The sequence below is a fragment of the Hipposideros armiger genome, unplaced genomic scaffold (genome assembly GCF_001890085.2).
Source record: "Hipposideros armiger isolate ML-2016 unplaced genomic scaffold, ASM189008v1 scaffold_4, whole genome shotgun sequence".
Lineage (NCBI taxonomy): Eukaryota > Metazoa > Chordata > Mammalia > Chiroptera > Hipposideridae > Hipposideros > Hipposideros armiger.
The window spans coordinates 5,267,847-5,294,049 of NW_017731354.1; the positions used below are offsets into that span (position 1 = coordinate 5,267,847).

General features: G+C 43.6%; 1 protein-coding gene across 2 annotated transcripts in view; it reads left to right on the plus strand.

Annotated features, from left to right (window-relative positions):
* Window positions 1–18,823, plus strand: part of TENT4B (terminal nucleotidyltransferase 4B) — a 51,020-nt gene extending 32,197 nt beyond the window's left edge. The window contains exons 2-12 of one of the 2 annotated variants that reach the window (XM_019643490.1): window positions 2,517–2,640; window positions 4,458–4,504; window positions 6,072–6,192; window positions 7,288–7,395; window positions 10,094–10,222; window positions 10,952–11,165; window positions 12,367–12,493; window positions 12,592–12,695; window positions 12,799–12,986; window positions 14,792–14,956; window positions 16,081–18,823. In XM_019643490.1, the coding sequence (XP_019499035.1) occupies window positions 2,517–2,640; window positions 4,458–4,504; window positions 6,072–6,192; window positions 7,288–7,395; window positions 10,094–10,222; window positions 10,952–11,165; window positions 12,367–12,493; window positions 12,592–12,695; window positions 12,799–12,986; window positions 14,792–14,956; window positions 16,081–16,257 (1,504 nt within the window). In that variant the 3' untranslated portion in view covers window positions 16,258–18,823. The remainder of the gene's footprint in view (window positions 1–2,516; window positions 2,641–4,457; window positions 4,505–6,071; window positions 6,193–7,287; window positions 7,396–10,093; window positions 10,223–10,951; window positions 11,166–12,366; window positions 12,494–12,591; window positions 12,696–12,798; window positions 12,987–14,791; window positions 14,957–16,080) is intronic. The other variant, XM_019643499.1, reaches the window with a different exon arrangement.
* The last annotated feature ends 7,380 nt before the right edge of the window (window positions 18,824–26,203 follow it).

The following is a 26,203-nucleotide window of genomic DNA, read 5'->3' on the forward strand; positions in this document are numbered from 1 at the left end:
CACACACACACACACACACACACACACACACATTTTTCACATGGGAAAATATACTGAAGATGACAAATGTCCCGTAATCTCTCCAAACAGATGATAATCCCTATTAGAACAGCTGACACACACTGGTGGTTTAAAAACATTATAATAGTACACAGTGATGCGAAATAAAACGTTAAGGCCTCCCCAACTCTTCTGCCATGCCTGCCCCCGAGGTAATCACTGTTAACAGTTCTCCTTCCAAAAAAGGTGTACCACAAGGAGACATTGCTGTGTGTGTTTGTCTTTAATGCACACAAAGGTATCCTGTTAATGTGTTGTGCTATTTCTTTTAACTTAACCTGATCTTAGACCTTCCCTCAGCTCAGAAGCTCTGCTTTTGTTTGTGTCATGAGTTACCGCTGTCACTTAAGGGAAGGGCATTTCACTGGATCCCGTTAATGGACACAGAGGCCACTTCTAACTTTTTAGTATTCCAAAAACCGCGGTGGTGAACATCCTTGTTCCCTCAGGGAAGTATTTCTGGAGGATGAAAAGAAGGGCATTTGTTTTTGTTTGTTTGTTTGTTTATTTTTTAAAGATTTTATTGGGGAGTTGGGGGAGGGGAACAGACAAGTTGCTGTCCTTTTGTTCTTTAGTCTAGTTGTGGAGGACTTCGCTTCACTGGCCCATGTTGGTATTATCTTGCGCTCTTCCTGGGTGAGGCAGATCGGTTGCCAGCCTCTGGATGGCTGCTCACGCCAGCTGCCAGGCACTCACGGTAGCTTATGGCAGCCCACTGCAGCCTACGCCGTCGCCAGCGGCTCACGGCAGCCCAGCTCCAGGTCGAGCTGTTGTTCACCATCTTAGCTGTAGAGGGCGCAGCATCACTGGCCCATGTGGGATCCGAACCGGGGCCCTGCTGCTCAGAGCTCGTGCTCCCAAGCCAGCTCTTAATCAACGTGCCACTTGGCCGGCCCCGGGGCATTTGTTTTTAAATGGCTTTATCAAAGTATAATTGAGGTAACGCTGCCCTCTGCCCCTCGCGCTACCACCGCACTTGGCGCCCATTGCTGTTGGCACCCTGCTCCTGGCCCCCTGGTCTGTCACAGTTGTGCTACACGAGACAGTGAGATGTCCTCACAACGGCTCACCCCCAGCCACCTGGAGCCGGGCCTCCCCCTCACTGTCAGGTTCAACACAAGTTCAGCAGATTTCCTTCCATTTCTCACCACGTTCCCTCCCAGAGGCAGCTCCTCACACTTGCGCCAGCTTTAGAAGCAGCGCCACCCACTCGCTTTATCTCTGTCCTGCGGTGTTAATGACCTGCTGCATTCCCTCCCCAGCAGCCTGCTTAGCGTCTCCTTTTCCTCCTTCCCCTGGTGGCCCAGACCCTCAGGTGGAGCCTCTGCAGGCGTCCTGTCCTCCTCCTCCTCTTCCCACTGCTGGCCATGCTCAGTGGCCCGGCCCTCGTGTCTGTGAGTGACGTTTCTAGAGCTGCTCCGTCCTGCCACCATCTTCTGGGCATTTGACTGGTCCTTCCACATCGCAGGAATGGAGGCACTGTTCTCCTCCACAAGACAAGCGTTCAGTCTTGTCTCTTTGCCAGTCTGTTTGTACAGTTACCAGATGAATCTTGTTACAATGCTGCATTTTGAAGTCCATCTTTCCCTACTCGCTCTCAGAAACGTTTAGATAACGTGATTTCTTCACGCTGCAAAACTGATCTTCTGTGGAGCATTTGAGATCTTGCTCCCTGGCCTGTGTCGTCAGTTTGGCTCAAATAAACTCTTCTTAAAAGTCAGAAAATACATGAATGAATGAATGAATGAATGAATATATGAATGTGTGGTTTCCTGTTACCATAGGGCAGGGGTCGGCAAACTTTTGAGACGGAACGTACCCAAAGAGCCGCATGTGGCTCGCGAGCCGCAGTTTGCCGATGCCTGCCATAGGGGAACATCCCACTTCCTTAGCTTGTGACTCCTTCCCTCTGTGCCTGCTGGGTGCTTCCTGGGTGCGCCTCACGCCCCTCCTCTCAGGAAACAGCTTCTTCCTGGAGCCTTGTCTGCCAGCCATTCTCCTCAGCCCTTGTGATGCTCACCGTCTGACCTAGCCGTTTGTCACTTAACTCACCAAGCAGACATCGTGAGTGATGTGCTGTTGGTGCTGTGAGGGGCGGAGTACAGAGGAGTGGGAGGGTCAGGCCTGTGTCACCTGAATTCCGTGTCCACTGGAGCAGAACGAAGGCAGAGGCCTGGCCTTACAGCCTGCAAGTGCTTTGCCCAGGAGGAGAGGAAACGCTGGGAGCGCTGCCAGGGCACTTCCGCTAAGACTTCTTGGACGGTCTTCTCTTGGCACTTCTGATTCAGTTCTTTAGCTCGGCAGGAGTTGTCACTGAAGTGAGTGTAGAAGGTACGAATGCAGAGTCATCAGCTGAGTTCTCGCCTAAGACCTCATGAAAGGAGATGGTTTCAGATGGTCTTCTTCCATTGGCCCTGCCCGTGCTAACCTCCCTGCTGTTTTTCCTTTCTCTTCAGTCTGCATGAAGAGATCAGTGACTTTTATGAATACATGTCTCCACGGCCCGAGGAGGAGAAGATGCGCATGGAGGTGGTGAGCAGGATCGAGAGTGTCATCAAGGAGCTCTGGCCCAGCGCTGACGTGAGCACCTGTCCGGGTAGCCGGGTGCCCAGGGCGACGAACCGGGACACGCCCCCGGGTGGAGGGTCTGCTGTGTCGCAGTCAGTCCTCACGGGCAGCTGGATGTGCACCTGTAGAGTTAGGGTCTAACGAAAGCTTAAAGGCCAGCAGTTTCCTTCAGCCTTTGGGGTTTGGGCTTCCTGATCTTGCAGTGGATCAGCTGACTTACCTAGAGCTGTTCCTTTGCAGTATGGAGAGCAGCTGCCGAAGGCACACTGTACTTAGGAATCGCTAGTGCAAAGTCTCATTGCAGTTAGCCGTGCTGTTCAGAACCCCGTGTGATTTTGTGCCACCTGCCGGGATAAACCCTATGTCACTGTTCGTAGCAGAGTGAAAGGCCCAGGAGGAGTCTCTCCTGTCACCAGAAGTGCCTTTTCTTGGTCGGTCGCAGGCGTCTGTCTGCTCTGCCCCTCCCCTGCAAGTGCTGCTGCCTTCTCTCCCTGACCTCCTTGTCTCCCAGGACACCCCCCACCCAATGAGCATCGCTTTGGCCGAGATTTCCTCTTGGCATATTTGTGGTTCTGGTTGTTGACTGAGTTAATACTTCATGTTTTAGGGCTCCCTTGAGGGTCTGTTGTACAGTTGTGTGCACTCTGTCAGTCATGGGTGGTGAAGGGGAGCAGGGGAGTTTTCTTTTGTCCAGTTGGCAAAAGAAAGCCTCAGATACGATGCTGTAGGTGCAGGGAAGGAGGGGCAGAGGACACTGGTGTTTACTGAGCAGCTACTATATCACTTTGCTTGTCCTGTGAGCTAACTCAGCGGCTCTCAGCTGGGGGTGTTTGCCCCCGGGAGGCCTTTGGCATTATCGGAAGCAGTTTTGTTTTTTTTTAAAGATTTTTATTGGGGAATTGGGGGAGGGGACCAGCCAAGTTGCTGTTCTTCAATCTTCGTTGTGGAGGGTGCCAGTCGGCATCTGGTTTCCTGTCGGCAGCTCATGGCCTCTAAGCTCAAGGTGCTGTGTTTAATCTTAGTTGTGGGTGGGCGTAGCCACCATCCCATGTGGGAGTCGAACCAGCAGCCTTGTTGTTAAGAGCACACACTCTATCCACTGAGCCATCCGGGCAGCAGCCCAGCTCAAGGTGCCGAGTTCAGTCTTAGTTGTGGGTGGGCATAGCCCACTACAGATAGAACAGGCAGTCTTGTTGTTACACCAGCTGAGCCATCCTGCCACCTGTTGGCAGCTCAGCGACAGCTCAGCTCGGGCACAGAGTCACTGGCCCATGTGGGAATTGAACCAGGGGTCCTGTTGCTTAGAGCTCACACTCTTAAGCCAACTCTTAACCAACTGAGCCACTCAGCCGGCTCCGGAGGCAGTTTTGATTGCCCTGACTGGTGAGGTGCTCCTGGAACGTGGTCAGTGCAGGCCAAGGATGTTGCTAAATACCCACGATGCACAGGGCACCACGACGCTGCAGTGACAGCACCGGCGTTCTCTGGGGGGTCTCGTACTGATTCTGGAACCTGTGAGACGACTCCTGCTTAGAGCTTACAAATTGAGGAGCTGTGATCATAAGGGAGCATTAGTGACCTGAACGTTACTTTTGAAAGTTTTTTATTTTAGTCTGCACGTTTGATATTTGAACCTAATACGTAAACTCTATTTGGAATGGTTGCCTGTGAGACACGGGATCCCTGATTCATGAAAGCATGGCGGGTATATAAGATGCTCTTGCAGTACTAAAAAGCGCCAGTAGATGGTAGCAGAAACCAGCATTTCATCGTAGCTTCGTGGCTTCTCATCTCACACCTTTTTAATATAATAATTGTTTCTATTTCAGGTCCAGATATTTGGGAGTTTCAAAACTGGCCTTTATTTACCTACTAGGTTAGTATATTTATGAAGCTTTCAATGGGTTGTGCACTTTTCCAGAGTGTATTTATTTTGGCTGTGGAATGTGTAAGAGTAGAAACCAAATAGACTTATGAAGCGAAATTCACTTACCTGTATTTTATTTGAATCACCTTGAGGTAGAATCTCACTTTAGATCATCTGATTGAGCAGATGATACAGAGACCTGTGTCATCTCAGGTGGGTCTAACAGGGGCCTGTGGCAGTGGAATCGGTTAGCTGTTTTAGCCATGGACTCCCCCGCAGAGAACTGTCCAGCCCGACCTTAACCCACCAGGGCAGATGTCAGTGCGATGCTGCGGAGAAGCACCTGGTTATACCGCAGAGCTGTGCGTACTCCGAGTGCCAGGCCCCTTTTTATATGAAGAACTCATACTGCTAGCCACGGTCCAAACATCCTCACCCAGAAATTCAGGGGACAGGCTCTTGTCTGAGGAGGGTTTTGGTCTTCCCAGGCCCCTTGTTTATTTCAGCCTCTCAGGCCCACAGCCCGGGGGCCCTTTGGGGATGGGAAGGCTTCCCTGAGGGGGGAGGACCTACCTGTTCTCTAAGAATTGAGATGCTACGGTTGAAGGAAAACATTCCATCGTGATTTTGTTTTTATTTGGTAAAGCACTTAACATAATTTACACTTAAAAAAACATGATTTACCCTGATAGCAAGTTTTTAAGGGCAAGTTACAGTATGATTAACTATAGGTATCCGTCCTGTTTTTTTTATTTGAGCCTGGTATGATCTTCTTTACCTAAACTTAAAATGTGTTGAAGTGGATGGATCCCAGCAATTTCCATTTTTCCCATTGCTGTCCTAAGCCTCGAAAATCCATAAAATATTCAACTTCGAGTTCATTAATATTATTCCTTATTTAGGTTCTGAGCTTTAGCAGAATCCTGAGTCACTCGTTCTAAAATATTTAATTAAATTTTATGACTAGGTAGTGCACTCACATAATTCAGATTTGAGCAGGGCACAAAAATAATCGTGGCGAAAAGTCTGGATCCGACCTCTGTCCCCAGTTCCTCTCCTTGGAAGAGCCGCGGGTGCCCTTCCTTACATATCCTTCCAGAGACAGTCCATGCAGATAAAGTGAAAGGAACTGTGTGTGTGCCGGCGTGTTGCCGTGCTTTGTTATACAAATGGCAGCATACTCGATACACTCACTGTCTGCATCTTGCTTTTTACACTGAATAATCTAAGTGACAGTTCATCTCATCCACATTGAAAGTCTAAAGTTTTTTTAGTACCAAAAACCTGTATGAACAGGAAACGTTAACAGGCCTTTTTTGAGGTTTTACTTCTTTCAAAACCGTCCCCGTTTCCTGAGGCCTGGCTTGTGTGACCTGGCAGGGAGGAGGAGGTTGTTAAGTCTCCAACGTGCCCTTCACCCCTGAAAAACAGTCACCGCCATCAGTCAGTCTTCACGGGGCAGGGAAGAGGTGGGTTTTCACTGCACTGGTTCGAAGTCTGTAAGCGTGAATCGAAGTTGAAACAGGACAGTTTCGTGCTTCTTCGAACAACTGTTGGGCGTGTGTTCTGTGTTCAGTGACATCGACCTGGTGGTGTTTGGGAAATGGGAAAACCTGCCGCTCTGGACCCTGGAAGAAGCTCTTCGGAAACATAAAGTTGCAGATGAGGATTCAGTGAAAGTTTTAGACAAAGCAACTGTGAGTTCCTTAGCGTTTCACCGTAGTGTGTAGTGACGTGTGCATGGAGCTGAGAAATGGAACTTTAATTTTTGTGAGCATGGTTGGACTGGGAGCGAAAGCTTCTTTTCTTTTGTGAATGATCACAGCGCTCGTATATAAAAGCCATTTGTGAAACAAATGAACCTGTCCTTGTTATTCGTTTCTTTAAAAAATAACACTCACTGTTATCGTACATAATACTCACTGGAGAGATTTTTTAGTATAAAAAAGTCTCAGTAAAAATATGTAGCTGTGAAACGGTTTATAATGACCCAGAAGATGTTTGCTCTTCTGCTCTAGCTTAGTTTGTGGCCTTGACGCATTGTAGATAATTGAAATTTTGTAAATCAAGCCATATTTTAGCTATGTCTGGAATGGCCATCGAAGAACTTTCTGGAAGCTCAGAATATGTCTCTTTTAGAAGTTTGAGTTTTTGCATATTATGTTTTCTTGCAGCAAAACACCTTGTACTGTGTTTATAAAAAGTTATTAATCTGGAAACCCTGTTCCACACATAGTTTGCTGGCCCGAGTTTTCGAATGCATGGTGCAGATAGAGTTTCCTTTTGTTTTAAAGAATTTCTAATGTCTCATATAAATCAATCTATCACTTTTTATTTGGGAATAAGTCTTACATTTTCTCTTCTCTTGTTAGGTTGTTTGGGGGCTCTTTGCAAAACTGACCCATAATGCCAGTGGGTGGTTGTATGTGACTTAAGAATCTAGCACTTTTCTTATCAGGAACAATTTGATAATACACTTGACATTTCTAATTCTTGATGTTATACTGACTTGGAAACTGTTCTCCAAAGTACATAATGTTAAAAAAGCGTTTTGTTACCTGATTTCAAAATTCTCAACCAGTCGGAATTACACTGGATGGGGTTGTACGCTACACATGTAATGGAAAGGCTCTAGAAGGCCAGGCTGACTAGTGTGGAGAGCCAGAGCACTCAGCGTGTGCATATCCTCGGGAGGCGGTCAGGCCCTCCTCACGTCGGGGGACCTTCCAGCCCCTGATTTTGTCATTGAATTTGGTTAAAGTATTTTAATTTTACCTTTCTTCTCCTTCCAGGTACCTATTATTAAATTAACAGATTCTTTTACTGAAGTGAAAGTTGATATCAGCTTTAACGTACAGAATGGTGTGAGAGCAGCTGATCTCATCAAAGATTTTACCAAGGTCAGAGAATAGATAGCGTCTATTCAGTGAAACTATTAGAAATGGAGTTTGGTTTTGAGATTCTGTTGTGGTAGTGTTCTGATATACTTTGCTAAACTATTTTTATATGCGTATTGCTGACAAACGCCTCTTTTCTGTGCAATGGTTTTACTTTCCTTGAATCTGCTTGTCATTAATTAGTGATTTATAATGTGACCTCAAGTGAGCATTAAAGGTTGAGAAAGCTTTTGAAGAACTTCTCTGCTCTTAGATGAGGGCTGAAATCAGTTGATTCTTCTGCTTTTAATCTCCCCCAGTTCAGACTAAGAATCTCCCTATGGAGCCTTTTCTAGATTAATCCCCAAATCACCTGTAAGGCAGTTCCTGCAGCTTCCGTTACTTTATCTTATTGTGATTTAAGTCTATTTCTGCTTGTTCTGTTTTCTTCCAAGATAGGGGAGAATTTGTCAACATCATCTCCAGGACATTTCAGATGCTTACACACGTCAGCCTTTTCTCCCTAAGCTGAAAATGTTAACTGCTTTGGTTTATGTAGAATATCTTTTTTATCCATTCACAATTTTTTTCTTTAGCAGCTCTACGGGTTCACCCTTTTTTATTCTGTAAGAAAAAAATGTAACTATCATGTTGTGCGTATAATATAGTCTTGTTAAATGTGCAGAGTAAAGAAAAGCAAAAAAAGAAATATGACCCATAATCCCACTCTTTTTGGAGGTGTTGGGCATGCGTAAATTTTCTTTTTCCCAGAAAAGAAATGTTTAATTGAGAATAATGTGCATGATAAAAAAATTTACCAATATAAAAGGATAGCGAGAAGCGAGTCACCTAATACCTTATAGCAGCGGTTCTCAAGCTTCCTAATGCCGCGACCCCTTAATACAGTTCCTCATGTTGTGGTGACCCCCAAACATAAAATTATTTTCGTTGCTACTCTATAACTGTAAGTTTGCTACTGTTATGAATCGTAATGTAAATATCTGATATGCAGGATGTATTTTCATTGTTACAAATTGAACATAATTAAAGCATAGTGATTAATCACAGAAACAATATGTAATTATATATTGTGAAATATTTATAATTCATGAAGTGTCGTTTTACCTTCAATACTGCTGCTTTCAACACAGCAGCTGCTTTCTACACAGTAGCTGCTCTCTACACATGTGTGACTGGTCCGTGTAAGTACATTATGGCGCCAACCCTGTCACATACACCGGTATTTGTATGGGGTGTATGTGATGGGGTTGGCGTGATGATGTCATCACGCTGGGTACTCATATGTGGGCGTATCTGCATGTGGGCGGAGGTGCCTGGAGACGGATAGAGGAGTGGTGTCTCGGTTCCTAAGACCATTGAAAATATGTGTTTTCCGATGGCCTTAGGCGACCCCTGTGAAAGGGTTGTTCAACCCCCAAAGGGGTTGAGAACCGCCGCCTCATAGGCTGAGATCGGCTTTATATATCAACTTTTTTTTGGCTTGTTTATCCTCTTCTTGAAATTTTTAACAAAAGGAATGGGACCCTGTACGCTTACTGTCTTACACTCTTTTTAAACTTCATATTTTGGAGGGTTTTTTGTATCGGCACAGACGGGTTTCCTTTGTTCTTTTTACCGACTGTGCGGCAGTCCTTGGTGAGGACGCAGCGTGCTTTGCTGCCGCAGTGGTGTTCCCTGTGTGTTCTGCTCTTACCAGAAGTGCTCGGTGAATGTCCTTCCGTGCCTGCATCTTTCTTTACACTTGTAAATGTTTCTAGAAAGATGCCTGGAAGTGGAACTTCTGGGTCCCAGGCTGCCTGTTGGAAATTTGCCTAATTGTTCTATAAAGACAGTGCATCTGTTTCTGACTTTAACCATAATGTTTGAAAATCATTATTTCTCCGTATTTTTGTTGTTATTTCTCATGCTTGTTTACTTTGACATGATTTCTAAAAGTATACACTTTCCCCTTTCTTATGGGGAAGCGGTATGTGTTCATTGTGTCAGGAAGAAACTAGACATCACTAGTCATTCTACCACCCCTGGGTGCAGGCTGTTGAGGCTTCCTGTTAGGGGGCGGTGCCGGCCTCAGTCCCTTTCGTGTCCCTTGCCTCGGGCCTGGCCTGTGGAGAGTACTTAGTGTGTGTGTGAATGACAGATGGCCTCACACTGTCCTGTGTGCCAGCTCAGGTGCTCGCACCGTCCTCTGTAAAGCACGGAGGGTGGGTCCATGTGTGGTCACTTGCCCACAGGGAAGCCAGCAGGCAGGGCTGCCCCTGCTTCGGGCTGTGCAGAGCCATCTGCAGGACCCCGGTTTACCTGGCGGAGCGCCACCTATCTGCGGAAAATGATTCTTTAAAATCCCACTGATTTAGTGATCTAAGGGCGGAGGCTTTGCCTGTGCTGTTTCTGTTGCCTGTTTACAAATGAGCATCCTACGGTAACGGCCATAAATGAGTGTCATCAAATGTGTATCACCTGTGTTCTTGTCCCGTAAGGAGTGTCTGGATGCCATTATTTATGTCTCCACGTTTTAAGTTTTAGATGTCAGGGAAAATTCCTTAACTACTTACAGCTTGCTCTTAAAATAGAACATTAAGTATCTCCACCAAAGTTTGTAATGTAGTGACCAGTTTATGCTTATAGACCATTCTGCTGTTAATGCTTAGAGCTATTACTAACATAAAGAATTCATTGGAAATCTCATTTTTTTCTTTTTCAGAAATATCCTGTATTACCATACTTGGTTTTAGTATTGAAACAGTTCTTATTACAGAGGGACCTTAATGAAGTATTTACAGGTGGAATTGGCTCTTATAGTCTCTTTTTAATGGCAGTCAGTTTCCTTCAGGTAAGTTGTGTGGTTGTACCATGCTAATGTATGCTAAAGTTTAAAAAAATCAGTTGGGGAATCGTTTTGGAAAAATTTTCTGTCCAGTTCTAATCGCAGTGTTTTCCTTGGGACTTTTTACTTTAAACTGGGCACCGTTTTGTAATTTGGCAAATACGTATTTTAAAATCCCTAAGGAAAAAAACAGTTTTTTGTTTTTAATCCCATGCATTCTACTATTTGGAGACTTTTCCCTGCACGTTTTCATGTGCAAAGGTATGGCGTGGTTTCCGTCAGTGTAAATAGTAGTAGAAATACCAACAATAAGAACGTCTTCCAAGCAGCTAATCTTGTCAGTGTAGCCGGAACAGAGGCCTGCTATTTGGGTGAGAGGAGTGAGAAGTCTCAGCATTATCACGAGTGTATTAATTAGTGCTGCCAGCTCCCTGGCTGTGCTCACGAGTCACAGTGACTTCCCTGAGTGTTGGGCCAGCCTGCCCTGCGTGTGCCGTGGGGCAGCTGTGCGATTCAGCCCTGCGCGTTGTCCCCACACAGCTCTGCAGCCATGGGGCTTTGGTGGTGCTGGTAGTGTGAGCACAGCCTGCCCTTCCTCCATTAGCTATTGACTGCTGTGCTAAAGCAAAATCATAATAGTGTTGCTTATAGACGTTCAAGTGTCGTTGACTATCCCCACCTTGATGATGTAGAGACAATCCAATGTAATTTCTGTATTTTTTCTTCTGGTTTTAGTTACATCCCAGGGAAGATGCTTGCATCCCCAATACGAACTATGGTGTTCTTTTAATAGAATTTTTTGAATTATATGGACGACACTTCAATTATTTAAAGACTGGCATCCGCATAAAGGATGGTGGTTCATATGTGGCCAAAGATGAAGTGCAGAAAAATATGCTGGATGGCTACAGGCCGTCGATGCTGTATATTGAAGATCCTTTACAACCAGGTACTAAAATTAGGTAAATTCGTGGGCATTCAAAGAAAGGGCATTGTCAGTCACCAGACTGAACTTAAAATTCTCCTTAGGTGAAAAATTAAGGGTTAACTTTTCATTGTAGTCATTCTTTTCTTTCATCAAAATATTTTGTAAGCAAACACACACACAGGAAAACATATTGTACGCTTCCAGGTGAGCTGGGAGTAGACGCCATTTGGCTGCTGCGGGCAAAGGACAGCAGGTGTCTGCCATTCGGGCGGGTGTCTGTGCGTCTCGTTTGGCCGCCATTTTTCTTCTTTCTTGTGTCCTTCTTGCCCCTTGATTCCAACCAGCTGTCAGCTCGGGCTTTAATGTGACAATTCCGAGGTCCTCAGAGGCAGGGAGCCCAGGTCACAGAACCTCAGATTCACAAGTGAAGGGGTTCAGATAAAATTTATTTGCCTCTTAGACGCCTTCTTTCCTCTGTAATTTTGCATAGTCTCCCTCTGCTTTTTCCAGCTTTATGTTGGCTTGAAAGGAACAGAAAATGAATTCCTTTCTTGCTTTCATGAAGTTATGTTTGCTTGCTTGAATCCTAGTTTTCCTGGGCAATAGTTGTTTCCTGATAGAATTATAAAATGTTTAGATTCTGCGTTATTGGACTTCAGGGGAAATGCTTGTAGTCATTTGCTTTAATGCGTTAACTTTGAAAATAAGTAAGGAAAGCGAGTTCAGAGGTACAAGTCTTTGCCTCGGAGCCCTTTTCAGGCTTTCTGAGACGTCTTATAAATATTAATATTTCTCTGTTTGTTGAGGAAATGTTCATCGGGAGCCTACTGTACGTCAAGGACATAAAGATTTTTCAGCAAGATGGTCCTTGCTTTTTAGGAGCTCATCATTTCGTGGGAGATACTTATGTCGCTAGTAGAAACAAGGACTAGGTGTTCCTAATTGAGCTTGGTTTCGCTCTTAGGAGAGAACAGGCGTGACTGTGTATGAGAGTCCCTGTCAGGCAGAATACATTTAGGTGATTTATACACCGTCATAACCTACTTACTTCGTGATCCACACACTCAGAGCCTGGGGAGTTGTGGGGACGACTGGCAGCCAGATTCTGGGTGCAGCTCCAGTAGGCAGCGACCGCGCTGCTTCCCAGAAGGGGCCTCGTGAACATTTAGTTGGTATTAAGCACGGTCAAGTTCACTGTTGTATATGTACATTTCTTCTAAAGGTAACGATGTTGGAAGGAGCTCCTATGGGGCCATGCAAGTGAAACAGGCCTTTGATTATGCCTACGTCGTTCTAAGTCACGCGGTGTCACCCATAGCCAAGTACTATCCCAACAACGAGACAGAGAGGTAAGAATTTACGAAAGTCAGCCCATTGCGTCAACATTGCTTGTGGCTTCTTATCTTCAAATTAATGTGCCCCTCGTCTTTTTTTTCAACATGTGCAGCATATTAGGTAGAATAATTAGAGTAACGGACGAAGTTGCCACGTATAGAGATTGGATATCAAAGCAGTGGGGCTTGCAGAACAGGCCTGAGCCTTCGTGCAACGGTAAGAGTTTTTCGTTGGTCAATTGACCGAGTATTAGAGGCTTTTCTGTATTGTGTGTGCTTAATGGGAAGAAACGTTTTCCAATCTTTTGCCACTCTTTCAGGAAATGGTGTTACCTTGATAGTAGATACTCAGCAGTTAGATAAATGTAATAATAATCTATCTGAAGAAAATGAAGCCCTTGGAAAATGTAGAAGTAAAACTTCGGAATCTCTTAGTAAACACTCTTCAAACTCTTCATCAGGTCCAGTGTCTTCCTCCTCCGCCACACAGTCCAGCTCTAGTGATGTCGTAAGTATTGAGCACATGGCTTTTGCAAACTTAGATGCCGAGGGGTCCCATGGTGGGGCGTGACTCTGTCTGGAGGGCGAAGGCTAACTCATTTTCTTATCTGTTACTGGGGAATCTTAATTACTTTAATGGTTATACTTTTTCTCAACATTGTGTTAAAAATTTCGAGCATTCAGCAAAAGTGAAAGAATTGCAGAGAACACCCATCCACATTACCACTAGAGTGTGCCATCACATTTCAGTTGCTTGTCACGTAGCTAGCCGTCCATCCATCCCTCTGCCCATTCATTCATTTCATCCTTGGAAACATTTCACAGTAAACTGCAGGTGTCAGTACACCCCCCCAAAGTGCTGCAGCGTGCCCCCCATTGACCAGAGCTCAATATTTGTCTGGGTTTTCCTTCTGATACAAAATTGACACATAAGGAAATCTTAATTGTACATTCCCTAAATGTTAACAAACGCATACACATGTATAACCCGAAACCTAACAAGATATAGCTCATCACCATCGCCCCAGAGTGTTCTTCGTGGTGCTGTCTAGTCATTCCCCAGCCCTACCCTCAGAGGTGACCACTGTTAGGATTTTCTAACATCATAGGTTAGTTTCACACGAGGGGAATCATTTTAGCACAGATGCTTTTGCTTAAGGCGTCTTCCACTCAGTAATGTTTTTGAGCTTCTTGATTTAATTTTTAAAAATTGAGATATAATTCACCTAATACAATGCTCACCAAGTAAAAAATGTAGAATTCATTGGTTTTTAGTATATTTACAGTGATGTGCAGCCATCACCACTACCTCATTCCAAGACGTTCCAATCACCCCAAAAAGAAACCTATTAGCAGTCCCTGCCGATCCCTCCCTCCCCACCGTCTCCTGGCAACCCCTAATGTACTTTCTGTCTCTATTCTGATTGAATTTTTAGTATCAGTTACACCTACAGTTGCTTCTCCTCATCAGAGTTAATTTTGAGTTTACTTAATTGAGATCTGAAATAGACTTTCCCATTGTTTGAATTTTGAGTTTATTAAGTATATGCCATAAAAAGTAATCTAAATATGGAAGGGACATAATTGTATATTGTTGACGATGATGTGTCATAAATCCTCATATGCAGAATCGACCTGGGTGCCATTTGGTTCCTACAGCAGAGCTCTGGGAGACAGAATGCTGAGCCAGGTGTCACAGACACAGAGTGACACAGAGAGGCGGGAGCAGAGATGGCCTGGGAGGGGGCGTTAGGGACCAAGAGCGTGGGACTGGGGATGCTGGGGAGAGTGCGAGGGCGGAGGGAAGACCTGAGGGGAGAAACAGCCCAGCAGGGTCCAGGCAGACCCCTGTCTTGGGGTAATCGTGTCCACACGGTGTGCTGTCACCAGAGTCGCAGAGAGTGAGCCCCTTAAACCAGCCGTTTTGTCTTTGGTTGAAGACATTGCGTCAGGGACTGGGACCTTGCTCCTCACTCATTACCATGTGCTTTCCACTGCACCATGGTTTATTTTCTGTAAATAAAAATTCAAATAAACTTGGGCCTCTGTGAGCTCCTTTAAGGATGATTAACAAGGCCAGGCGTGGGCAGTGGTTTAACAACGAATAGAAAACTCTGATAAAATAAGCCTCTTTAAATGTTTGGAGGAAAACTTAAGCAAGCAACTAATTGTGTAAAGTCCTCAGCGTGCTTCCTTTAACTCCCGAATGTTGAAATTTAGTCTAAGAGTACTTAGCTGAAACTGCTTCCTTTCTGAATATTGACTGCCTGAACTATGCATGTGTCACTTCGTAACTCATGTGACTTGTGCCAGGACTCCGATGCGACACCATGCAAAACCCCGAAGCAGCTGCTCTGCCGTCCATCCACTGGGAACCGAGTAGGGTCGCAGGATGTGTCCGTGGGGTCCCCTCAGGCAGGTGGGAAAACGCAGAGCTCCCAAAGCACTAACACGCCTAGCAGCGCTGACAAACCGCAGGTGCGTGCAACGTGTGTTTTCGTTGTTGGCGTGCAACAGGAAATACTTAGAATTTCTTACGTGTAAATTCTCTCTCTCTGTCTCTCTCAAGGGTGGGAAGAAAACTCTAGGTTAAAGAAGAGTTTTGTTTTAAGAGGTTCCAAAGTACAGCAGTGCTCATAACAGGATGTCCTTGAGGGTCCTTAGGAGACACCACTGTCACATAAACCTTTGTGCAAATCTAGAGACTGGTTCTCATAAGATGTTCCCACCTACCCACCTTATTACAGATGCAGCATAAGAAATTGCATCAGGTTATAAAAAGGTTCAGCTGTACTTGAAATAAATACAAATGAAGCGTTCGCATGACCTCGTGGCTGCATCGTGCGTATCTGGAATAGTGTATCTTTTGTATTTTAATATTCAGTACCTTGTTGCCTGTGTTGATCAGGCAGTGGTCAGCCATGTCAATCAATTAGCATCAGCTTGGACTTAAAAAGGCCACAGAGATACTCTTATTTTAAGGGTTTTAGTTGCCTGAATTGTTATTAGTTATGAATAATGAATCAGAATGAGGAGAAGGAGCCATATCATGCTGCCCCCCACCCCCGTCAGGCTCTCTCATCCTCGCCCAGCCCTGCAGGGCCCCAGGAAAGCTCTTGGCAGTGGGGAGTGGCTGTTGCATCGGTCACCTCGCATCCAAGTGGACTCACAGAGTCCCCTTTACGTATCCAGCCTTAGTCACATGCACCCAATACAGACTCACTGAGAAATGGCAACTAAAGTGACGGGATAACAGGGAAGTAGCGGCCGGCAGTGACGACCCCTGACCTGGCGGCACACCTCACATCTAGGTGCTTCTTCCAGTAATGCCATTTATTACGTGGTGTATTGGTTGACAGGTTCCTTAAGAAACGTTCTACATTGCATATACTCTGTTATGGAGGCAAGGCAGTGGTTGTTTCTCAGTATTTCCACTGAAAAGTCATGTAAACGTTTTAGAGCTCAAGAGAGTTAAGCCCTGCAGTGTCTGCCTGCCAGGCGAGTCAGCATCTCCCTGGTTTTGAAAGCTCCCCAGTCAGGTCTTAGCGAGTGTTCTGTTGAATCTGCGATACTGACTTCTTTTCCACTTTCCTTTTTTGCAGCACGGATCAGCGAGGCTCTTTCGTTCTTCCAGCAAAGGCTTCCAAGGTACAGCCCAAACAAGCCATGGGTCCTTGATGACAAACAAACAGCATCAAGGCAAATCAAATAATCAGTATTACCATGGCAAAAAGAGAAAACACAAGAGGGACACCCCCCTCTCAGACCTCTGTAGATAGTCGCCGTTGTACGATGGACGGTCTTCTGTGTGCAGTCACCTCATGCCCAGGACAGTTGCCTGGGGACTCCTGGGACACGTTTGGGAGCCTTACACTGTTCTCACGTTGATTTAGCAACTGCGTTTTTTCCCAGCTCGCCATGGAATGGATCATGAAGACTGACAGCTGCAAAAACAGCAAGCGAAAAAAGGGGGGAAAAAAAGCTGCTCATTTGATAAGTCATATGCTACAACAGGGTCATTTTAAGATTTAAAGCTTGAATGTAAAATAAATATATTTCTCATTGGCTTTATGCAGAGTTAGAGGGAATAGTATTCAGTGTGGGTAGGGTGATAGGAAGAGAACATTTCAGAGGGTTGGGGTGGGAAGGAGAACAGAGGTAATCGCATAGGAAGTCCAGACTCCAAAGGGGAAAGTGGTCTGTGCATGTTTGTTTTTTTATTTTAAATATTTTTGCATATATTTACCATTTTATTGTGTGTATATATAGATGACCATATAGGAAATCAGTATTTGTAATAGTGGATTTGTTAATACTTTTTACATAACATTACTGTTTAAATTGTAAACAGATTTTTCTCAGGATTAGTTTGCAAAATAATCTGAATTGTCATCTTAACACCCATGTATAGGGAAGTGATTCGTTCTCTTACTCAATTTGTTTTCCTCGGCATTGAAATGACTTAACAGAACCCTTGTGACCTGCTGCTGCAAGATGTTTCCTCTCTAAAGAAAAGGTTGATGGTGGCAAATGACGGTTATTTTATTTTGTAAAAACAAATATATAATATATATGTACTATGTACTTTTGTGTAAACACTGAAAAATCTCTAGTCATCTCTAAAAATGAACTTGCAACCATTTTCTCTAGTGCTGTCGTCTCGGGCAATGGGGCAGCTCCATAACTTTGTATCTGTTTCCTTTGGGTTCCCTTCTCCCCCCCCCCCGCCCCCCTCCAATAGGGAAAAAAGGCCACCGTGTCTGGTCCCATTCCTGTCGCAGTGAAACCTTGAGTTCCACAGACTGCATGATGGCCCCTCTAACCCTGTGTGTGTGCTGCACGTGCTTGTGTTTTCTCATCTCTTACTCTTTTTTTAAATTCATGCTTAACTACTGTGGGAGAGAATAACTGTAAACAGCTTTAATTAAATCATACTTATAAAAAACTATTTTCTTATACTTTATGCTTTTGGTATTGTTGGTCTTTAAAAATTAAATGGTCTTTGATAATGGATCTATTTTGTATTGCCTTATTAAGACCAAATACTTCTTGTCATCCCATTCTCCTCTCCTTCCACGGAATTGTTATCTTTAATTAAAACTTTTTTAAACATCAGCTTGTTTCAATCATATTGTAAATTTTGGTTGTGGTCAGCTCTGAGTACAAATGAAATGTATAATTCTGTTACTCGTCACACATTGAGTTTGAAACTTGTTTGGGAATATTTACTATAATAGAATGTAAGTGACATTTCTGAAAATGCTTTCTTTTAAGGTGAAAGCTCTTATGTTTAGCATCAGTGTGTGTTAATTATAGCCATTTCTGAGATGAGATTATTATATATATATATATATATATACACACACACACGTGTGTGTGTGTGTGTGTGTGTGTGTGTGTGTGTGTGTACACACACACACAGACACACACATACATAGAAAGTACTGTTGGCTTTTAGGAATTTCTTTTATATACATTTATGAAATACTGAAGACCAATCAGACCATTAATGGACACTTAGTGCAACTTTTTATAAAGAAAATAATGCTAAAGTAAGTAAGACCAAAACTGATGTCATCACTGAAATGAATAATTTTCAATATGTTCGTATTTTAATTCACAACAGAAAAATGTGTTCCAAAACTGGAAACTCATAATACTTGTGTAAACCGTGGAAGATTTTAAATGTGATGTTACTTTGACAATGTTTTAAATTTTAGAGTCACATTTTATTCTGATCAGAATTTTTATCAAGATGTTGAGCTTTTGTTATTTGGAACTAGTTTGTCATAACATATTGTGCGCATAATCACAGTATTTATTTTCTAGGACTATTGTGAATGTGTAGATTTATGTTTACTGCTAAGGGAACAATTATTTATAAAATAAAATTAAATCCAGTATTAGCTGCCTATTTCAGACACTTAATACGTGCAGAGATTCATGTTACATTTACCACACTGAAGTTTGTTTTGTTTCGTTTGTTTTGTTTTTTTAAAGAATCATCCTCATTGTTGAAAGTGGATGTCCTCTTAGGGTGCGGATATTAGTGTTCCAATACGCATGTGATTATATTAAGGTGGTGGTAGCGGGAAGATAATCTTGATTCCATTGGGAATCTTAGGTTTTCGTAAATTTATTGGGAAAATAGTTTTTCCTGTATTGCTGAAGTTTCTTTTTGGTAAACAGTATCTTTCTAAAAGAAAAAGCATGAAGGAGAACTTGAGGTGTGTAATTTCCTCAAACGACCAGCATTGTCCTCGTGAATACTGTGTATCTTGCGATGAACAGTGTGGAAAACTGTTCACTTTTCAATCTGAAGTAAAATACTTTCAAGAACTTTTAGTTTGCCTGCTCATTTGTTTTGTACCCTTTATCTCGTATTTGACTCCTGCCTTTTTTCTTTTCCGAGCTCTAGTACTCCCTATAAAGATTTTGTGGACGTGTCAGAAACGGGCCATGTAAATACTGCCGTCCGTCCATACCTGTGAGACAGAACCTGTCTTCGCTAGTGCTTGTGGGGCGGGGTCTTACAGAGTCCGCCTCTGGCGGCCACGGTCATGTGTGTACCTGGTCAGTGTGGGGGCGCTTTAAAAAGTCATAATACACATTAAGACACTGGTTTTTAGAGGTGCTGCTGGGCCAAAGAGGCGTCAGCACAAAGCCGGAGTGCCTCTGTTGTGCTGATCAAGGTAAATGCAGTCTTGAGGTGTCCTCGCAGGCGCCTGGTTTTCAGCGTCTTTGTTTTATTTGGAGACGTTGCACGTGGTTTTCTAACCTTGCTTTGGCCTGTGGGGTCTCCTGGTTTTACATGGGCTTGCCCACCAGTCTTCAGCAGTTGATCATACGATATTTTTGTCCTGTTTTGAGAGTGTTTCCCTTTAGCTGCATTTTGAGCCTCTCATTAATATTGAGGTTATTTGCTTTGGCTCAGATATTCCCGGATAAAGTCCTCACAGAGCAAACCATGGGCGGTAGGGAGAGCATTTTTCCTAGTCTTGGCCTCTGGAACCTTATGCGTCCATGTGTTTTCTTCCCATTCCCTCCGCCATGTAATGGTGTGAGTCGTGTTTGCTTTCACCTGTGGACTAGGGTTTGGGGTTTCCAGGAGGTGGGCGGGTCGGAAGCAAGTATGACTGCTGTGAGCCGCGAGACCCCGTATTGCTGGGACATGCCCACTGCAGAGGCCTCCCCAAAGACGAGAATGTGGGATCAAGCTCTGGAAATCACCACTCCCGTATTACTAAGTGTTGCTGATATTTTTATTGGTTTTGATCATATCTTCTCAATTGTGTGTTCTTAGTAATCTAGTTTTATCAATTCCTTCAGTTATAACACATGATTTCTCAGCTGTTTCAGTCACTAACTAGGACTGTTGATAGCAAATTGCTTCTCAATTAACTTTTCAAAAATTAGATGGTAAAGTATAAAAACAGCATTCCTGATTTTGCTGTGATAAGTATTGAAGTGTGAAAACTAATGATCAGGAGTTTATTCTTACCCATCTGTTCTTGCTCTCCTAGCTCATTAAACTGTTTCGATAGGTAGAAAGCAACATTCTCAAAGTATTTTCTGAGCACAGCAATCTATAAATGGCTCTATTAAACTTAATCCAGAAGTTACATTTAATAGTTACTCTTCATCCTAAATTTCATTGGTGACGGTTCATCTAGTGAAACCTTTAGAGAAGGGCGTAGCATGGAAGTGGGAACAAAGACAGGTTATGAGGTGGTGTTTTCACCTTGCCTCAGCTTCTAAACCAGGTTCTAAGTACCATTTTGTCAAAACATTTATGGGCAGAATAAAGGTTAACATTTTATTTTTTAAGATTTTTATTGGGCAATTGGGGAAGGGGAACAGCCAAGTTGTCCTTCAGTCTTAGTTGTGGAGGGCGCAGCTAGCTCAGCTCCAAGTCCAGTTGCCATCCGGCTGCCCGTCAGCAGCTCAGGGCAGCTCAGCTCAAGGTGCCGTGTTCAATCTTAGATGTAGGGGGAGCGTAGCCCACCATCCCATGCGGGAGTCAAACCGGCAGTGTTGTTAGGAGCACGTGCTCTCACCAGCTGAGCCATTCTGCCACCTGTTGGCAGCTCAGCTCGGGGGCAGCTCACTGGCCCATGTGGGAATCGAACCGGCAACCCTGTTGCTCAGAGCTCGCGCTCTTAACCAACTGAGCCACTTGGCCGGCCAATGTTAACATTTTAATATGCCACTTGTATTTAACCTAACTAAGGAACAAGCCAGGTTTTACTGCAGAAGTTATTAGCGTGGATCAAGAACTTGACGTAACCCAGAGGCCTTTTCCTTGACCATTTTCGTAGCCATCTCGACTTTCTACCATAAGCAGCTTATTTTTCATCAGAGATAATGAGCTAAATATCTGTACAAATTGAATGTTGACAAAATTATTAACCAGGAGAATTGCTTACAAACTCTACTGATTTATTTGATATCCAGAATTAAATATTTACTTAAGGACAGTTTTTAGTTAATAAGCGGCTAATGTCAGGTTTTCTTTTTTTTAAGTGTTTGGCCTGTGCCTTTTCTACTTAAGTATGTGTGTTAAGTTTAACCTCGTCCATCGTCTACTAGCCTGAAGGAGCCACTTTAGGAAGAGATTGAACCCGAGTGGTGGAGATAGCACATCCCCTTTGGTTATTATAAACTTGAGGTGTCTCCTCAGATTTTACTAAGACAAATGTGAGCCGGGTCAATGAGAACAGAGGCTGACGGAGATCAGGTGTGCCCTCTGTCTGTGTATGTCAGCGCAAGTGCTTACTGGCATTTACACATCTTTAGTTTTGCATTTTAACTTAAGTCCCTGTGGTTCCACATGGCCATGGCTACTTTTTACTGCAGCAGCTTCTGCACGGCCTGATTACAGGGAAGGTCTCCACCAAGGAGACAGTCTGGGGCTTTATCTTAAAGGCGCTGTAGTAATGAGAGATGATGAAGTAAAACAAACTGGGCATTATCTGGACAGTGGAGTGGGGGAAGCGGGGAAGAGCAGAGGCCTGGGGAAGCCTCGAAAGCAGGTAATTGGCGAGGGTGATTTCGTCCCTATCGCTCATGGATTAGTCAGCTATACCTCTTAAAGAGAGGGAGATTTTTGGTTATATGCAACATTCTCTTGGGTTCTGTGCAATTCATAGCTGTTCTCTAAATCGTGTCATTCTTAACCTTTGGTTATGCTTTATCATACGTCTCTTTGTCCCGAAACTTAATCTCCAAAATTGAAGATGGCTTCTCTCTGATTTTTATATATTGGAATTTTCAGGAGTCACTTTTTTGTAGTTTTTTGAAAGTCCCATAACCCTAAAATAATTGAAAGGCTTCTCACAAGTATCAGTCTTCCCACTACTCGCCACTGCAAAGCACCGTGGTGGTAAAAGCCAAAAGAGGGCAGCCAGCGTCTTTTGTGGCTATTTGACATGAAGGACTATTGAGATCAACATTTTTAGTGGACTGTGCGTAGATTACAGATCTTTAGAAGTTCGGGGGACCAATGTTTGCTGTTAATAACCTTTGCTTTATCTCCTTCTTCGATTAGCACTGCCTTCTGTGTTAAGAAATGCGGATGCCTGTGAGGTGCCGGAGGTTTGAATCGTCTCAAAAGTTTTCCAACCTTGTCTAGTCACTGCTGCAGAGGCACTAAGGAACTTACCAGAAAAAGAGATTTGATACAAATGATTTATGAAATCTCGACATTTCTTGAGGTCATATTACTGGGCACCAGTTATCGACGCTGTGAATGAAGTGCACACCTGGAGGCTTTTTTTTTTTTTTTTTTTTTTTTTAGCTAACCACGATTCTTTCAAAGATGTCAATTGTTTGCCTTGGAAGATTTTATAAATTGCATTTCTACGCATACCTGCCCCCCCCCAGTGCTTACCACTGAGTTTATTATTCATAACCTGCACTTCAATAAAGGCTTTGTGCTTTCATTTATCTTCAAAACCTTTGGTATGAACCTTTATGTAAAACTTGAATGGCTACTTTTTCTTCATTTATCTTATAATTCTGAAGACAGCCCTGTTGAGACAATGAGCTTTTCTGTACGCAGATGGCATTTCTGTGGGGTTTTCATCCTTTTTAAGGCAAGTAGTGGAGTGGGGGATGCCTTAAAATGCTATTTTTTTCTCCTGCCCAGGTCTTAGCCAAAGATGCCTGCTGGCCTCCCCACAGCCACCACCAGCTGGGAACTGGCTCCCTTGAGAATTTGGTTATTCGCAAGTGCCAGCCCAGTTTTATCCTTTGCGTTGATGCAAGGAGTTACGCTTGCTGGACTAAGATATTGAGATACTTCACCACGGGTTCAAGACACAGACGGTTAGAGTAAGGAAAACGTTTGCTTCTTGAAAGAACAGAAGAAGCGGGACTCAGCCAAGTGCAACCAAACCAAGTTTTCAGAGTCCTCTCCCAGGAGCAGAGTGGGCAGTCCTGGGGGCTGGTGCTTGCCTGGGACCCACCCAAGTGGCAGCGAAGAGAACCCTGGATGGTTGGCTTCTAGGGAACCCCAAGCTGACGTAGAGTGGAGAGAAAATCGGCAGCCCAGGCAACTTGCCTGCTCCAGCCTGCTCACTGCTTCTACATTTACTGTCAATGTTCTCTTTAAAAAAGCAAGAAACGGTAAGCCCATGAAGTGAGAAGTTAGCATGTAAGTATCTAAATAAAAGGAGCTAGTTACCCTTCATCCCCTAGTCCCACTGAACTCCCTGAAGTTAGTCACTTTAATATTTTGGGATGTGTCCGTCTAGATTTTTTAAAATGTATTTACATGTCTGCACAAATATACTTTTAAGGGGTCTTTCCCCCTTTTACGTCAGTGGTATCACACACAACTCCCTACCCTATGGAGAGAGAGATGCATTACACATACAGATCTCCTTACCCCATTTAGGGTGCTGACTTTTGCTTGCAGGAAACGTTGGTAAATTAATCTGTCAGGTACCCCACGGCCCTTATTATAAACTCATAGACTCTTAGGAAATGTCAGTACTTTCCAGCTTATCTTGAACAGGCATTTTATAAAGCCTTGCCATTTGATGGAGCTGTTTCTTCATTTACATTTAAAAATTCTTGCAGTTTTATTTTCTTTTAGGTGAATTTTCACAGCTGCTTTAAGAAGTTTCATCCGTTGATGTATTTGCTAGGATTGAAATATTCTATATGTAACACGGCCACCTGAAACTACGTCTCTACTTTTTCGGCATTGCCACTTTTTTAAAAATGCCGCCCTGGGCAAAACTGATGAACAACTATCAGTTCTATCGATCATTGTCAACCACCTGCCCCCTAACACTTGATCTTTTAAGACCTTCAGTAACTGCAGCAGATAAAACTGAAACTCTCTAAAAATAAGTATAGAATGATTGTAAGGTGAGCAGAGAGGGAAATCCAGTGAGAAAAAGGACCCAGCTTTCTGGGTCAGAGAAAACAGAGCTGCTTTGGGTTTTGCTGGGAAAATCGGCTGGAAATTTTGTTGGAAAAAAGCAAGGATGAAAGGCAGCTGTGGAAAATTCCAGACAGTGATCTCCCTAATCCTTAGTGGCCCAATGCTGTCATTTTTTAAGGAGATATTTTCCCTGAAATCACTTTCTTAGGCTCTCATTATGTGATTGTAGAATTTTTGCTGTAATTTCTATTCATTAGTGCCCAGTAAAAGCCTGTTATGAGGTGTTCTCTATTTACCAGGCTAGCTTAGGAATGCAACAACTTTTGACTTTTAAATTGGGATCATTTTTCACCTTTTAAGTAAAATGCTTTATATTTCTTGTTTGTCTAAGAAAACCATTAAAAAAAAAACCAACCCTGAACAAACTAATCTGTCAAATAATCTATTTGGGAAATAGCATACATTTTTGTATATGTGTATATGTTTCTAAAGCAGGTAACTAATTCCTATAGGAAAACATGGGATTAAAATGTTGAAGAGAAACCCCTTAGAGAGAAAAAAAAAAAGTCAATGTTTAATGCTAACATTAAAGTGAAAGGGAAGGAGAGGGTTGTTAAAAGTATCAAGTGGCCTATTTACTTGGTGTATCAATTTTCAAAAGAGCTATTGCTCAATTTGCGTTGCAAACCATTTTCGTACTTGAATCGCCCAGCAGGCATCTTTGTGAACGTTCCAAATAGTTGTAAAGCGGATTACATCATGCATCTTTATTTTTCACAAATCTAATTCAAGAAAATAGTGCTTTCATACACATAGGCAAGACATCTCCACAGGAAGACGGAAGGTAAGGGGACAAGGTGACACACAACACCTGTGGAAACAGACCTGTAAGGCGGCCAGGCTGGGCACAAGGGGCGCTGGGGACCTGGGTTGGGGGGCCCTGCCAAGAAAGTGACAGCAGGTGGAGAGGGGCCGAGCTGCGGTTCTGTCATAGTGCAAAGCCAAATAGTTCTAAAAGTCTGTCCCTGTGTCCTCCCTCTTCTGAGGCAGCGACTTGAACTTCTGGTGGTTTTGGGGGTGGAGCGTTTATGTCCATGTCTCTAAATAATACACCTCTAATGCCACGTCTTGATTTTAGTTCTGGAAATGCTGATTTCCACCACCCCGGCCGCCAGGGAGTGAACCGACTTGTTTAGCACGATAGTTGTGTTCACGTTTCCTGGCTGTGTAGGCGTCGTTCTGACCAATTGAGCTGCATAATATTGGGTCGTTGGAAAAGTCATGACACATGTTTGCAACAGATGGCACTAGTTCATTTTTGGAAGTACTAGAGTCATTTGCATCTATGTTATTGCTCTGTCATTTGACAGCTGACAGTTCTAGCTTCATTCTTTAAAAAATTGAGCGATTTGGTTGAGTTTTGGAGATTTTACAAGTTGAAGATGGAAGACCAAACTGCATTTTTGCCATATTTTACTTCCATAAAGGGAAGAACGTGCATAAAGTTGCATAAAGTTTACGGTGACAAACAGCGGTTCTCAACCTTCCTAATGCGACCCCTTAATACAGTTCCTCATGTTGTGGTGACCCCCAACCATAAAATTATTTTTGTTGCTACTCTATAACTGTAATTTTGCTACTGTTATGAATCGTAATGTAGATATCTTTTTGTTTTCCAATGGTCTTAGGCGACCCCTGTGAAAGGGTCGTTCGACCCCCAAAGGGGTCGCGACCCACAGGTTGAGAACCGCTGCTCTACAAGAACGTCAGTGCCAACGATGGTTCATGAAATTTCATGCTGGTGATTTTGATCTCAACGACGCTCCTCGGTCAGGGAGGCCCACCGAGGTTGATGATGACAAAATAAAGGCATTGATCGAGTCAAACCCATGTTACACAACACAAGAGATTGCAGAAACATTAAACATCCATCATTCAAGCATTTGTGACCACCTGAAGAAGCTGGGCTACGTAAGTAAGCTCGATATTTGGGTTCTGCATGAACTCAAAGAAATTCATTTGACAGCGCATATAAACATCTGCAATATGTTCATTAGACGTGAGGCAAACGATCCTTTTTTGAAGCAACTGATAACTGGTGATGAGAAGTGGATTGTTGACAACAATGTGGTGTGCAAACGGCCTTGGTCCTGACGTGAGATTCGCCTCAAACGACATGGAAAGCAGACATTCATCAGAGGAAGGTTATGCTCTCAGTGTGGTGGGATTTTAAAGGTGTCGTGTTTTTCGAGCTCCTACCAAGGAACCAAACAATAAATATGAATGTGTACTGTCAGCAATTGGACAGTGAACGAATCCATATCCAGAAACGT